At 37.8% G+C, this 15083-nt stretch overlaps 2 protein-coding genes across 3 annotated transcripts; one reads left to right on the forward strand and one right to left on the reverse strand.

Annotated features, from left to right (window-relative positions):
- Nucleotides 1-557: 557 nt before the first annotated feature.
- LOC116297555 (uncharacterized) lies at nt 558-14948 on the forward strand. Of its 2 annotated transcripts, XM_031705802.2 has the most exons (12): nt 558-650; nt 2226-2327; nt 2734-2788; nt 3821-3936; nt 4472-4560; nt 7907-8058; nt 8615-8773; nt 9107-11067; nt 12229-12332; nt 12681-12752; nt 13787-13859; nt 14395-14948. In XM_031705802.2, exons 2-12 carry the CDS (start codon nt 2268-2270, stop codon nt 14497-14499), a joined length of 2946 nt encoding a protein of 981 aa, XP_031561662.2. In that variant the 5' UTR covers nt 558-650; nt 2226-2267; the 3' UTR covers nt 14500-14948. The 2 variants fall into 2 exon arrangements, with proteins under 2 accessions (XP_031561662.2, XP_031561663.1); XM_031705803.2 differs by lacking the exons at nt 558-650; nt 2226-2327; nt 2734-2788; nt 3821-3936; nt 4472-4560 and adding an exon at nt 6465-6600.
- LOC116297557 (uncharacterized) lies at nt 5430-6505 on the reverse strand. Its single transcript, XM_031705806.2, has one exon. The coding sequence runs from the start codon at nt 6503-6505 to the stop codon at nt 5627-5629; it is 879 nt and encodes a 292-aa protein (XP_031561666.2). The 3' UTR covers nt 5430-5626.
- Nucleotides 14949-15083: the final 135 nt, after the last annotated feature.

The following is a 15083-nucleotide window of genomic DNA, read 5'->3' on the forward strand; positions in this document are numbered from 1 at the left end:
CCTATTAATTTATAGTCCGTCTTGACTTTGTTTCGTAGCAATAGACCTAATCGGCTAACGTGTTGCTATAAGCGTTTCCACCCAATTCAAACCACATGGGAGTACGTTTCATTGTTCGTTATATTTTAGTTCAGAGTTGAATTCGTAGAGACAAACGCTTCTATTCCCAGAAGGTTTGAATTGGGTGGTAACGTATATAGCAACACGTTAGCCGATTAGGTCTATGGGTACCTATTTTCAGACGATGTAATTTAGACTGCTTTCTTTCTTTCTTCCTTCCTTCCTTCCTTCCTTCCTTCCTTCCTTCCTTCCTTCCTTCCTTCCTTTCTTTCTATCTATCTTTCTTTCGATTTCAACAGCAACAATTTCAACAACAACAAAAAAAACATAAGTAATTAAGTAAAGGAAGACACCAAGAAAACAGAAATATTTATGCTCCATTGAGGACACTTGACCAGAAGTACAAGCGGTCAAGGGAGAAGAGACATAAGGGCAAAAATATTTTGACTGGGCTTCCTGTGTTTTTGAGCAGCCACTTGTCGAATGTGTTGACAAGTGATGGTTGTTGACTCCACGTGCGCTTATTGCATCGTTTCACTTGAGCAAAATACTCGAATACTTTGAAATAATTCAAGACTCAAGTTTCCCAGGTAATGCAAAGTAAACAAAAATTGATGTACGACTAGTGGAACTTCAGAGTATACTAGAAAATTTTGTTTTCAGGACTGCATAACGGACAGTACGTGAGGTGAGTCTTCTGTCAAGTCATTCGTTCCACGCTAAATTATTCAAAAGTTACCTCATAATCGGCAGAATTTAACTCCGTTTAATGTCCAGAAGGTCTTTAAGCTCTCTCTAAGGAATTGTAGTTCATCATGGTTCTCGTTTTTAGCTCAAAATGTCAAAGCCTTTATAGCGTGAATGGTTCTTGTGTCAAGCGATCTAGTTCTGTCCTGAATGGGATGTCAAACGCGCCAGTCTGGCGGTAAAGTCAAAATCCAAGGGGATCGGTGATGAAGTAGTATTTTGTCCGCTTGAGAAGAGAGGGACGACCGGGAGTAGATGACCAACACAGCTTCATGGATTCCTAAATAATTCTGTAACTCGTGAAATGATTCATTAAATTACTGTGATTCACCATTAAGACTGTAGGGCTCCATTTCAGCTCAAATTTTAAAATCTTTTCTCATGTAAAATTGAGCTTGAACAAAGTATGATCACCAAACTTCTTCTGGTTTTCTTATAAATTTGAATGGCAAATTAGTTTTACATGCAGGGATTTAGAGAATAGGACTATAAGATGATAAAGTCTAGTTTGATGGATGTCATGATCAGATGAGATAAAAATCCTCTAGTAAGAAGGAAATCCTCCATCTCTAGTCCCTACCCCTCCCCTCCCCCCTACAAGAGAAATTTTTGGTTTTCCAGTCTAAGGTTTCATTTATTTGATGAAATATTAGGAAGTTCTGTCTTATTCTTTTGGCAGTATCCATGGTATCTATGGTAACAGTGGTATTTGTATTTTTGCAATGCCAATAATCTTGCCAATAATCTGTAAGTACAGTTTATCAAAAATATTTCTTCAGGAATTACATGTGATGTGTGATTTGGGATAAAGTAAGTGACAGTGTGATGCATAAAAATGAAGGATTACAAGGCAATTTTCATTTCTTTTCTAAGGACATGAAACAATTGAGGCAATTTATGATTTATTTTATGTGATCAGAGTTTTAAATTTTGAGACTAATAGCTAACTTGTAGCTAATTTGTTGAGCTTGTTGGACATAGCAACAGTAACCAAGGGGAGTCAGAACTATGAATAATGAGTCCACACATCACCCCTTGCAAATTTATTGTATAAGTCCAGGGCTTATAACTAGGATTCTACAATAATCAGTTTTTATTTGGCAAATAAAATATACCTTTAGGAAATACAGGAGGGAGGAATGATTGCTGGATGAACAGGGAGTAACCACTATATGTATGGAAAATCTTAAATTAGGGTGCTGTATGTAACTCGCCTTTGATCTTCAAGATAGCCATATAGGACCTGACTTTGATCAGTCTGGAGGTAGTTTCAGAGTAAAGATAAAATTGAAGATAAAGGGTTTTGAAGTATTGGATCATATCTCATTGATAACCCATTTGAAACTCAATAGTACTGTCCCAATTCTGTCTTTGTTCTCTACCATAGTTTCTTTACATTTTTTCTGTATTATTTGCAGACTACTTGTGGATTTTTGAAACTACATTCAGCGCTTTAACCAATGGCGTACACCAATGATATTTCTAAGGCTCTTTTAGACCTTTTAAGAGGGACAAACCAGGTTGGTGTAGAGAAAGTATCAAATGATACAAGACACTATACCCCTAGGGCTGAACCCTAGGGCTTCTCATCAAAAACAAAATACTAAAGTAAATGTTGGTTTTCACTTGTGTCAGAATCTGAGTCATAAGCAGCTTATGTCGTAGATCACAATACATTTCTCTAGGCTCTCTTCAATGTTAGAAAAGCACATATCCATCAAGTCAAGGCTTCTACTTCCCAATTCTACTAATATCAAGCTTTGATTCCCACACAAGCAAAAACCAACCTTAAATGTACATTTATTCCCACCTTACTTTTCAATAATGCACTAACCTGTAAACAATTAATCTAGAATCAAAAAATAGACCCATGGCCCACATGTCATTTATAAAGCATGGTGTTTGATAGGAGTTTTCTCATTCTAGGTGGCTCCTCAAGGTAACAGATCTCCAGTTCAAGTTTACCAAGAGGAAAGAGATGGTATGTTGTATTTGGGACCATAATTAATGTGATGGAGAGAGAAAAATGGCACACAAAAATATTACAGTCAAAATGGCTCAAGGTTACTATTGAATTTATTGGATTATGGTGTTCCTTGTATGTAATGATCCACCCCGAATTTGAGTTTTGAATTGGTTGCTGTTTTTAATTGTGAGTCTTTGTTTTATTTTACCTATTCTCATTAGGAATAATTAATTCTTTATTCAAGTAATGAAACTATTAATGGACCTAGGGGGGTATGCTCGAGTCATTTTAGTTGTACCTTGCAGTCATTTTCTGTTGTCATTTTTGATACTTTTAGAATAGACCCATTGCACTTATTCCCAATCTGGGATCATAGGAAAAGAATTCCCCTCATTTAAGGATTGAAATCTTTTGAAATCCTGACTATACTATAATATTATGCTGAAGGTCAACTTCATTAAATTATCTTTGGATATAAACATGGTTTTTCAAACTTGTTCTACCTATCAGAGCACACAGTAACTTAGAAAGTGTTTTTTAGGGTCTTTTTTGGTGTGCAAGCTTTATTGTTTTCTGTTTTTCAGGGTATTGTTTAGTTCCAAATTCATTATCATCGGCTATTGTTTTATTGTCTTAATGCTTCAGGTGCCTTGCAAAGGTTACCTTACAACACCACGAAACAACCATTTTTTTTAATGCTTCATAAACATGTGAACTTTGTTGCTGCAAGCTGCATGTTGACACTTGTTTCTTCACTGTCATCAATCAAAGTTAATCAGTCGTTACCTTTCATATTTTTAACCATCAGCAGTGAAAAATCAAATTCCAAATCGCAACCACAGCGTACATATTTTTAAGAAATAGCATGAAGCATCAGAAACATTTTAGACTATGAGAAGACTGTTGTTTGACTCGTACATGTACATGTAGATTAATAATTGGTGCAAATTTATATGTCGAAAAGCATAATTTTGAGTTGTATTTTATGCTCACACCCTTTCATGTTATTTTTTTTTTAGAAAGTTGCTCTTTCTTTCTCTTAAATAGATTTACATTTAGAATGTCATGAGAAAGAAAGATCATTAAGTCCAAGGGAGCTACACAGGTGGAGAAAAAGCCTTTTTTCTGTGTATGTAGGTAGACTGCCATCTGACATAACATTGGTAAGTTTGTTTAATAAAAGTTTTTCTCTCACACCATTGAAAATACAGCTAATCAGAATTGAGAAAAGCCGCAGTAGTTTATTCAGTAGTACTGTATTCCACAATTTCTTCCCATCAGACTTCACATTTCTCCATAATTTATTATACAGTTCTAACAAACGACAGAAATACTTCTTACTTTTGAACATTTTTATTAAATTTAAAAGAAAAGAAATATATATATTTTTTGTAAACTTCGTAAATATTCAACTTTATTTAACTCATAAACTAGTTCTATTTCATGTCTAAAACACAAAAATAGTGATGTAGTGAAACAAGGTTTGATGATTCTAAATATTAAAGCTTGTCCATGACCTGAATAGTACTTGCTTAATCTGATCCTGTTGTACTATTTATTTCAAGAAATCATTAGCCTTTTACATAAATATTATGTTATATCCTTTTAATCTCTCTACAGTCTTTTATTTATATTGCTATTATGAAATGTTGATATGATACTCTTTAAGGTTAATGTTGTGAATATAATTTATTTCAGAGGGAACTTGTCCAGTTTTTTAGTGAAGTGGGTGTTCCAAAAGATGTGTTTATAACTCCACCTGAAGGCAACAGAAGTTACACTTATGGGTAAGAACTATGTCCATTATATGCCATATAGGTTTTGTATATCTGGGAAACATTCTGCTAGGAATCATGCACCAAATTTGACCACATGAGAATAACAAGATGTCATAAGCTTCATCTGATTTCAGCTAACAAGTTAAATTCAAATTCAATCTGCAAGTTAGTCATGAGCTGAATTTAATCCATCCAGAGGAGGTTGTTTCAATTATATTGATTAAATTTCAAGGTTTGACAAAGAAGATGAAATGTGGTCTAGCTTTTATGCAAACATCACTCAACTGTCTTTTCAATCAATTGGCTTTTCAATCAATTTCAATCTGTATCACTAGACCTAACAGTAAAATGGCTTCCCAGAAAAATATTAGATGGTATGTCAGCTAAATTAAATTAAGATCAAACATGATAAATTCCAGATCTTTAAACTAATAATAATGTTCTCTTATCTGGGAACATTAAGATGAGAATCTTTTACTAGTATTGACATAATCCAGTTTAAGGGGTTGAAAAAATTAAAGAATATAATTGCAGATTTAAGTCTAAGCATATATATATATTTGTCAGATATTTTAGTGTAATTATTTTAGTTTCAAACTTAATTTAAACTATGACTTTTAAGAATCACAAATAAACACTAAAAATGCATAGTTTACATTTGTTTACATTTACTGTAACACATCATTTTTATATTTACGGTAACAATTAATTTTTATTTTCTTGATTAAATAAAACAAAATAAAAGTCATTTCATATTGTAAAAAAAATCTCTATCGAAATGTCCTTTGAAAATAAATGTCATTTTCCCCCTTAAACTTTATTTAACTTTGGAAAATGTTATGGCCTATAATAACAAGATAACGTTATGACAGAAACTGTGTAGTGCAACGAAAATTGAATCTTTATTTTTTTCCAGTTCATATGATTAATGAAAAGCGAAAAAGAAAGTAAATGTTTTTAGCGTAGTAATTTATTTTATCGTCTATAAAGTCTAAAGAAACTACAAATCTGTAAACACGACATTCTAAACGCCCACCTTCATCAATCAAAGGTGAAAGGTAAATTGGGTTTAATTTTAAAAACTCACGTTTAGTTTTTGGTTAAGCCCTACTAAGGTTGGAGGGCCAATGTCTTTGTATTTTCGGTTATTTTTTGGACGGCGTAGGAATTCATCCATAGCACGAACACAGTGCCGCCATGTGTTGAGTCTCTCGTCAGCGCTAATGTTATACAAGTCGAACACGGTTTCCTTGATGAATTTTAACCTTGACGGATCGACTTGTTCTTTACCACGGGTGCCAGAACAATTCCGGTTGGCTAGCTCGTCTGGTTGGAAGATATGCCGAAGTAGCTGGACGGAGAAATTCCCAATGGAACAACTTTTACACTTGATCTGCATGAGATCGGACCGTGACGTGTACTGCGGGACTCGTTCGTCGTCTGAACTGTCTGGAGAAGATGTCATCGGGACTGCGGGAACTGGAACGGGATGAACAGTCACCATCGAAGAGTTGGCGAAACTCGTTTGTGGAATAGGTTGGATTGAGGTGTGAGCTGGGGAGGTTGTTGGTTGGTGTTGTTGTTGCTGTTGTTGTTGATGATCGGCGCGTGTAGTTGTCGTTGGAATCGTCAATGGCATCGCTGGTACGACTGTGATTTGTGTGAGCGCTGGCTGATCCACTCGCGTTGGCTCGACCACTGTCGGTAGAACACCATGCACGCTCACCACGGGAGTGACAGGTAGACTCTGAGTGCACGCTGTCGGCTGGTTCGTAAGAGTATTCTGTGAGTTAGGAATAAGCGTAAAGAGCTGCTCTAGGCCTCTCAAGATCTTGTTTTGGTTGTGAAGTATGGTTGACTGATTCACCATAATTGCACGCTGGTTCTCCAAGATGGCGGCGAAGCGTTCAGGAGTCGGGTTTTCCGAGAGATCCATTAAAGACTTTCTGTCCATGAAATGTGGAAAAAATTCTCAATACTTTGACCCGACTGTTATAATCGGCCTAACAAACTCTTCCAGCTCTATATTTTTGCGAGAGGCGAAGCGAGGTAAGCATACAACACGAATGGACTCCCGTGTTGGCTGCGTGGCTCGGGACTGAGTGGCCGCGCTAGGTACACGTCACGCGGTCAGTCACCCGTTCACGTGACTGACACGAAGCGGAAGTGTGGAGTTCGTGACCATTACAGTGCGTGTTATATTTTCTACGTAAAATATAAAATAATAAAAATAATCTTGTCTTAAACTAATAGATTAAATTCAGTCTTTAAATTGATTCTTGATATAAAGAATATTTTTGCTCCTCGAATAAAAGATCGAGTTAAAAAGTGGTTAAAATTAGTATATAAGTCGTCAAAATCGATAAGATATTTTAGAAAAATGATTTGAAATATTCCAAAAAAACACCATTTTTTTATATATCCTAGCTGCTTATTTTAATGTGGCTTCTTTTAATGTTCCGAGGAAATCGTTGTGTAAGGAAAAGTGAAAAAAAAAAATTGAACTTAATGAAAATTCCTTGCGGGTTCGTGACTGTCACGCTTGCAATCGTTTTATAAGCCCCGTTTACACTAGCGATTTTCGCTGCGATTTTTTTGCGATTTTATCCATAATAAATAACGGTAAAGAATTTAATTGTAAAGTTTTTTTCAGGATACCAAGATTTTCCTCGACGAATGTCTCTTTTGAAAGATGAGACAAAAGATTTCATATTTTCGAAAATTGCCACAAAAATCGCCGCAAAAATCGCCAGTGTAAACGGGGCTATACACACATAGCTCGTAGTGACTCGTTGTCGATACTTCATTAACATCATTAACAACTAAATATTTACTCTTTGACCTAAATTCTGTCATAAACTTCAATAATTTGGTTTTTAAATATTTTTTTTTCACAATTTTGAGAAGAAAAAAAATTATCATTTGGAAATTCGATAAATCTGCAAATCTTACTCTTATTAAAATTATAAGTTAAAGATCGCCCTAAAAATAATACTTATCGTTATCGGTGTTGCCCATTTTATTCATTTTTACTCTCTCTCATCATTAGATTTTTTATTTCGTTTCCAAAATCTATTTGTGTTAGTTTCGATTTCCCTAATATTCCATGCTATTGAAAAGTTCTTGGTTTTAGTTGTTTGTATCCTCGCGAAAATCTAACGCATCGGCCTTTGATTCCCTTTGGAATTTTTCTCGTTTTAATCTTTCTGAATACAATAATTATCTGTGCTATCAGACTGACATCTTATCTGCATCCATCCATGCTTCCCTTCCTTCCTTCCTCCCTTCCTTTCTTTCATCTATTCATTCGTTTATTTATTTTTTATCTAAGCAATGCTTTCTCTTCATTTCAAAGGTTTTTGCGGTTTGCAACTCTAGCAGAAGCACGTAAAGCTGTTTCTTGTATGAATGGACGTATCCTCGGCAACAGACATGTTTTGGTGGAAATTTCGGCCGAAACACGCGAAAATCTCAACGTCAAAGAAGAAAAAGAGGTTATCTGTGATGGTAAGTTTCGTCAAGAGCACCCATTCTAATTTATATTGAGCTCCAGAGGCTCTCTCGTTCCAGTGCTTCTCGTAATCTTCGTTACCGCGAAAGAACGAAACCAATTTCACCCCCACAATCCTGTGCGCCTTGTAGCCGGTCATTAGTCTTTATTAGTCGCTTTTGAATAGACCCTTTTCGAGTTCCAAATTACCGCTGTGTTTCTTGATTACAGACTCATTTGCTCAGGCTAAGCCTCGAATCAGTGTCTAATTACTCGCAAATACCAACGGTAAAGTAAAGAATGCACAAGTTTAACAATACGAACACTTTGAAACTTGACGGACCTTGACTGGAACACGTGAATATTCTGCACAAACTCGAGGCTAAGCCTGAGTAAATGAGTCTGTAATCAAGAAACACAGCGGTAATTTGGAACTCGAAAAGGGTCTATTCAGAAAGGTGACTTTTAGCAATGCAATGTAGGAGATTTTCTGATATATACAATGGTGGTGAAAATCATTGAATAAATGAAAACCATCTAGTACTAAAATGTTATACGTTTCTCCTGCCTCAGCTAATGACAGGCTTCTCAGAAAGGAATATCCAAGTGTTCGTCGTCGTTCGGTGCCTGACAACCAAGAGGATTTCATCCAGTCGAAACTTCTTCAATCACTTGCAAAGCTCAAGTCAGACCAGGCCAGTGTTGTAAGTGCGGGCTGTAAAGATAGTGAAGGTAAGTAATTTGTACACTAACCATTAATACACTCCGCTTCTCACCCCTCTTCCATCGGGGAGCGGTCGTACACAGGCTACGCTTTAAACACGGCAGGGATTTTTGTATGACCTTGAAGCATCATCGAATTGGAATTTAGTTCGTTAGGCTTTGTCGAGGGAAGAAAACTGGAGAACTCGGAGAAAAACCCTCGAAGCCAGACAAAAAGCTATAAAACTCTTTATTACATTTGAAATCGAATCTGAGACCCCAGAGGTCCCTACCACCATATATGATCTCTTTTTTTGTCCCCCCTTAAGTAAGTCACATCTCATGTGCCCTTTTTTGGTTTAGAGAGTAACGGCCCATCATTTCTCGACAAACTAGAAGAAATCCTAAAGAAGGTTATGAAAGAATTCCCAGGTGAGACTACCACCAGACCCACTGCGGACGAGGGACCTGTTTGTACCATAACATTAGAAGATATGCGGCAAGACTCACTGGAAGCATCCAAGAACACTCAAAGTTTAGAGTCACCACCTATGAATGGTGTTAATCACTCGCCTATAAATAGTGAGCACTCGTTTGTAAAACCAGTGGACACTTCTGTTGCCTTTGTTCCAGGGCCCATAGGTTTGGATAATGGCTTCACTCAAAGTCCAGGGTCACCGCCTATGAATGGCAATAATCACTCGCCTATAAATAGTGAGCACTATGCGAAACCAGTAGACAATTCCATTACCTTTCTCCCAAAATCCAAGGGCTTGGATATGCGACAGGACACGTGGCAAAACTCACTGGAAACACCGAAAAGTACTCGAAGCGTAAGGTCACCGCCTATGAATGGCGAGCACTCGTTTGTAAAACCAGTAGACACTTCCGTTGCCTTTGTTCCAGAGTCCATAGGTTTGGATAATGGCTTCCCTGAATCACAGTCAGAACAATCTATGCATATCAAAAGTGCTATCTTTCCGGTTGAAACTTGGAAGGCTGACACCCATTCCAGTAGCGCATTGCCTTTAACTAAGTCTACCTTATCTGGGGATGATCTTCGTTTGCAAGAATTAAAAATATCTGAGAGGCAAAACCACGATACCAATAGTTCTTCACTTGACCCTTATGTGTTATCTAAGATGAGAGACATTCCTTGTCAGGATGTACGGTGTAGAAGTCAGGAGACAAGTCCCATAGTTCAAAGTAGAAAATCACCAGTTGCCAAACAGGTATCTCCTGTAAGCAGAACTGGAGAAGATTTGATCAATGTTAATGGCAGCCATCAAGAAGGGTGGTTTAGAAGCGAACCAAGTCCCATAGTTCACAGTGAAAGATTACCAATTGCCAACCAGGTTTCTTGTGTAAGCAGGACTGCAGAAGCGTTGATTAACAGTGATGGTATCAATGAAGAGATGAGAAACCATGAGACAAGTCCCATAGGTCACAGTGAAAGATCACCACTTACCAACCAGGTATCTCGTGAGAGCAGGACTGAAGAACTGTTGATTAACAGTGATGGTACCAATGAAGGGATTAGAAATCTTAAGACAAGTCCTATAGGTCACAGTGAAAGATCGCCACTTACCAACCAGGTATCTCGTGAGAGCAGGACTGGAGAAGCGTTGATTAACAGTGATGGTACAAATGAAGAGATGAGAAACCATGAGACAAGTCCCATAGGTCAAAGTGAAAGATCACCAGTTGCCAACAGGGTTTCTCTTATGAGCAGGACTTACGCTGCGATGGAAGCACAACTCAAAGCACACACGCCTTCAAGTTCAAAAGATAACGACTCACCAATTATAAGTAGCTTCAATTCCCAAAGACAAACATCCAGTAGCACAGTGAAGGAAAACATAAAAGCTACTAATGGTAATAGTGGCCACGGTCTTTCTTTCCAAGAGCAAATATCTCATATAGACGATGGATCTGGAAGAGATCCTAAAGATACACAACACTTAGCTCCAGATAATGTTATGACTTCTACAGAGATCACCCAGGATTCCACACGAAGAAGGCAGCATTCACATAATGGAGAAAACACGGAATTGAAAGGAAGGGAGGTTAGTTTTTCTTCCTTGGATGAAGAACGAGGGGATGATACCAGAATGCTAGTACAGACACACGAATCAAATGGACATAAGCTCTGCGAAACAGATTCTTTGAACGAAGAGAAAGATGAAGACAGGAAAGATATGGAAGGAATTTCTCCACAACGGACACCAGATCTGGAGCAATACCAACCAAAATATCAACAGGAACAACTGCCATTGCAACAAGAACACCTTTCATTTAAGCAACGTTCTGTGCATGACCTTCAGGTACGTCTGTGTTTCATTTAAATCGTTGTTTTACAAGGGTAGCACTTAATGGCCAATGGCTAACAAACCTTTGCCCCTCGATCCGTTATCAAATTGGAATTTAGTTGATTTTTACGGAAGGAACCTCGCAGCATAGGAGATAACCAACTAGAAACTCTACTCACATCAAGGGCGGATCCAGGGGGGCAAAGGGCGGGCTGAGGGGCTGAGCCCCCCTTCAGCAGAAAACAAAAAACAAAAAACAAAACTGAAGAATTAGATGCTTTTTTTATTGTTTTCCGTTGTGTTGACGGAAGAAACTCAATTAGCCCCCCTAAACTCAATTAGCCCCCCCTAAAATGTTGGCTGGATCCGCCGTTGCACATATACACTTATTTCAATAAAGTTAGTCACCAAAAAACCTAGAAAGCTGAGATCACTAAGGATCATGGGAAACTTTTAATATCAAACAAGTAAATCTTTTGATACAATTTGCAGCTTGAGGATGCCCAGAAGAGGTGAGACTGTAACTGGTAAAAGATCTAAAATCCATCAACAGTTATCAAAGCGGTTGAAACATGTAAACTGTAACTACCCATAATCCTTGTTGGTCTCAGCTTTGTAGCTTTTCAGGCGACTAACTTTATTGAAATAAGTGTATATGATAGCGAATCCAAAAATAAAACCCTGGTCGCACTGGTGAGGGGCGAGCACTCTCACCGCTACAACACCCGTAGTTTCTATTAGATTCCTTTGGATTAACGTCCTACGCTTTTGATACATATTATTACGTATTGAATTATTTATAGAGAAAATTTTTAAGGGGTATTTTTCCTTTGTGATGATAATAATTTTTTTTTTACAATAACTTACAAATTTCTCGCGCGCTGATTGGTTTTTTTTTATCATCAATAAGAGGACAGACAGATAAAGCTGACGTCAACGAGCGCGTGCTCTTTCCGTTGGTTGTTTTGCTCGCTAAAAATGAGAATTTTTTATCGTTTTTGTTATTGTAAAAAACAAATTGACATCAGATTTTTATGCTTTATCAGCTTTGTCAGCTTTATCTGTCTGTCCTCTTATCGATGATAAAAAATAACCAATCAGCGCGCGAGAAATTTGTAAGTTATTGTAAAATTGTTAAATAGACAACGTTGTAAAGTGCTCTGGATTTGTTTTTAGTTGAAGCTTGGGGAAATTATAAAGGAGAACGAACGCCTTCACTCCGCGCTACCAGAACACTATAAAGACAAGAACACAAGTGGAATGTACCCGGACAAAGAGATGTAAGAAGCACAATATTGCAAGTATTGCTGGGTTTCACTTGATATCATTTTCCGTCTGTTGTGCAGAATGTCCATCAGCTGAATCACAAGTTTCCAACAGAATTCTTTCTGGCTTGACAGCACATGGTAGTCAATGTTCGACCACCATTTGGAGCAGATAATGAGATTTTTAAAAAGACTTTTATAAGTTCATTGAAACCCAGCAATTGATGTGAAAATATCTATAGCATACCCTTTAATGATTTACGGTCATTTTTACCGATGAGATGGCAAACCATGAGGGGTATTCTACTGATCATAAAACTTAAAATTAACTGTAAATTTACAGCTTTGTTTTTTATCAAACAGGTTAAACCTAGAGGAGTCGATCCACATTTACGAAGTTGAATACCAGCGTGAAATGGAGGTTGCAGTAGCCAGGTCCGTATGACTAAAGCTAACATTGCGCGCAATGTTACAGGCAATCAATGTTGCGAGCCCTGCCACACGACGCAGTTTGTTGCATGCAATGTTGCTGAAGTAGAGAATGATCCTACTTAAGCAATGTTGCGCGCAATGTTGCAACGTGTGTTTGCGCCTTAACACTTGCAGTACGAGCAGAAATATGCTTCATAGGCAAAGGAAGTTGTGCATTGCTCAGCAGTTGTCTTTCCTCACACCTGTTGAGTCTGTGCAAAAATATTACTGATGCTTATACTTGTGTTGTAGGCTCGGTCGTCATTGCTCATTAACACCAGTTGTCTTTCCTGCACCTGAGCTAGACTAGGGTCTAACTAGGAATCTATATGGTTTATTTAGGCTCTAGGCACTTCCATTCATTACAACTAATATTTAGCTTTATTTATTTGACAAAATAAGCATTTTCTTTCTTTTCAATGATCTAAATATATAATTTAATGTAATAGACCCTTTTCGAGTTCCAAATTACCGCTGTGTTTCTTGATTACAGACTCATTTACTCAGGCTTAGCCTCGAGTTTGTGCAGAATATTCACGTGTTCCAGTCAAGGTCCGTCAAGTTTCAAAGTGTTCGTATTGTTGAACTTGTGCATTCTTTACTTTACCGTTGGTATTTGTGAGTAATTAGACACCGATTCGAGGCTTAGCCTGAGTAAATGAGTTTGTAATCAAGAAACACAGCAGTAATTTGGAACTCGAAACTGGACTATTTAACATAAAAGGAAATGTGAATAAAGATGTATTGTATTGTATTGTATTAAAGAGCTGCACTGAGTCTGTGTATGTTGCTGCTGCTGCTCATACTTATGTTGTAGACTCAGTCGTGCATTGCTCATTAACAGCAGTTGTGCTTCCTCACACCTGTTGAGTCTGTGTAACTATGCTTTTTTGACCAGGGCTAGTGAAGACAAGAGTAAAAAATTAATTTTCTGGGGAAGACAATGTGAGCGTGAATGTAATGGATATATGGTCTAAATCTTGATGTTTCTGTCACAGGAATGCTGAACACGAGTTACTATACGAGAGAGAAAAACTGTCTGCAGCTTTTGATACCAACTTACAGAAAGAGGTAAAAATACATTGCTTTATTGGTACATTTTCATTTTCAATAGACAATTATTAGATACCTTCACGTTTTATCAATACCCTGAAACAACCTTTGCGCTGATCTAAGTCGGGGCACGGCTCCCTCACAGATCGAACCCTAAACAACCTCGATGCTGATCTAAGTCAGGGCACGGCTCCCTCACAGATCGAACCCTAAACAACCTCGGTGCTGATCTAAGTCAGGGCACGGCTAACTCACAGATCGAACCCTAAACAACCGCGGGGCTGATATAAGTCAGGGCACATCTAACTCACAAATCGAACCCTAACAACCTCTGTGCTGATCTAAGTCAGGGAACGTCTAACTCAACTCGGTGCTGATCAAAGTCAGGGCACGGTTAACTCTGAACTCAAAGATCGATTTGAAATTTTGGGTGGTAGGTTTAGCATATTTGGAAAAACGCTTTTTTCTGGGCATCTCTTAAATCCCCAGTGTTCCCTAAATAGGACACACCAGCTCTTCCCTTTTACCTGATACCTTTACCATTATGTTTTAGCTTGACCTTGAACTTCAAATGGAGATGATGAAGAACGAGATAAAGTTAGCCAACATGGCCAACCAGTTACTTACATTCTACCAGAAGAGAAATGATATGCAATAAGCCACACCCAGTATGGACCGGTAGACCCCCCCCCCAAAATGCTACGTCACTGTTGCCATAGCAACTGCCATTATTATAAAGACGTTGATATTTACACTGAGTTTTAATGAAACTCGTTAGCTTCCTAGATAATAGACTTTTAGTTTGGGCATGGAGATACCTAATTCATGAATGAGTTTCATTTTTTGGCTTCCATTTAAATTTATATAACAATTAAAACTGTTATTTTCAAGGAAATGATACGTGGTCGGATATAAAGGGTCGGTGTCCACTGGCAGAACGAAGCTTGAGATTGGGCAAAATAACAAAACAAAGAAAGCATGGATTATGGTGAACAATGTGTATTGTTCCACATGTGAGCTGCGTTCTTTGTTTTATCTCACCATTCATTGTTTGTTCATCCACTCCCAGGCTTCGTTCTGCCTGTTGTGTGTTACCCCCGATATAAAGGACGGTTCTTTTTTTAAGGGCATTTGGGGGGGAGGGGGTGGTGGTGGATGGGATTTAGGGAGGGCCACATGAGAAATATATGGCATTTGACGAGGGGAGGGGGGGGGCACCCCAAAAGTAATTAACTAAATAGA

Source organism: Actinia tenebrosa, unplaced genomic scaffold (assembly GCF_029948245.1).
Source record: "Actinia tenebrosa isolate PJP-AT-01 unplaced genomic scaffold, QUT_ActTen_1.0 PGA_scaffold6__47_contigs__length_16458017, whole genome shotgun sequence".
Lineage (NCBI taxonomy): Eukaryota > Metazoa > Cnidaria > Anthozoa > Actiniaria > Actiniidae > Actinia > Actinia tenebrosa.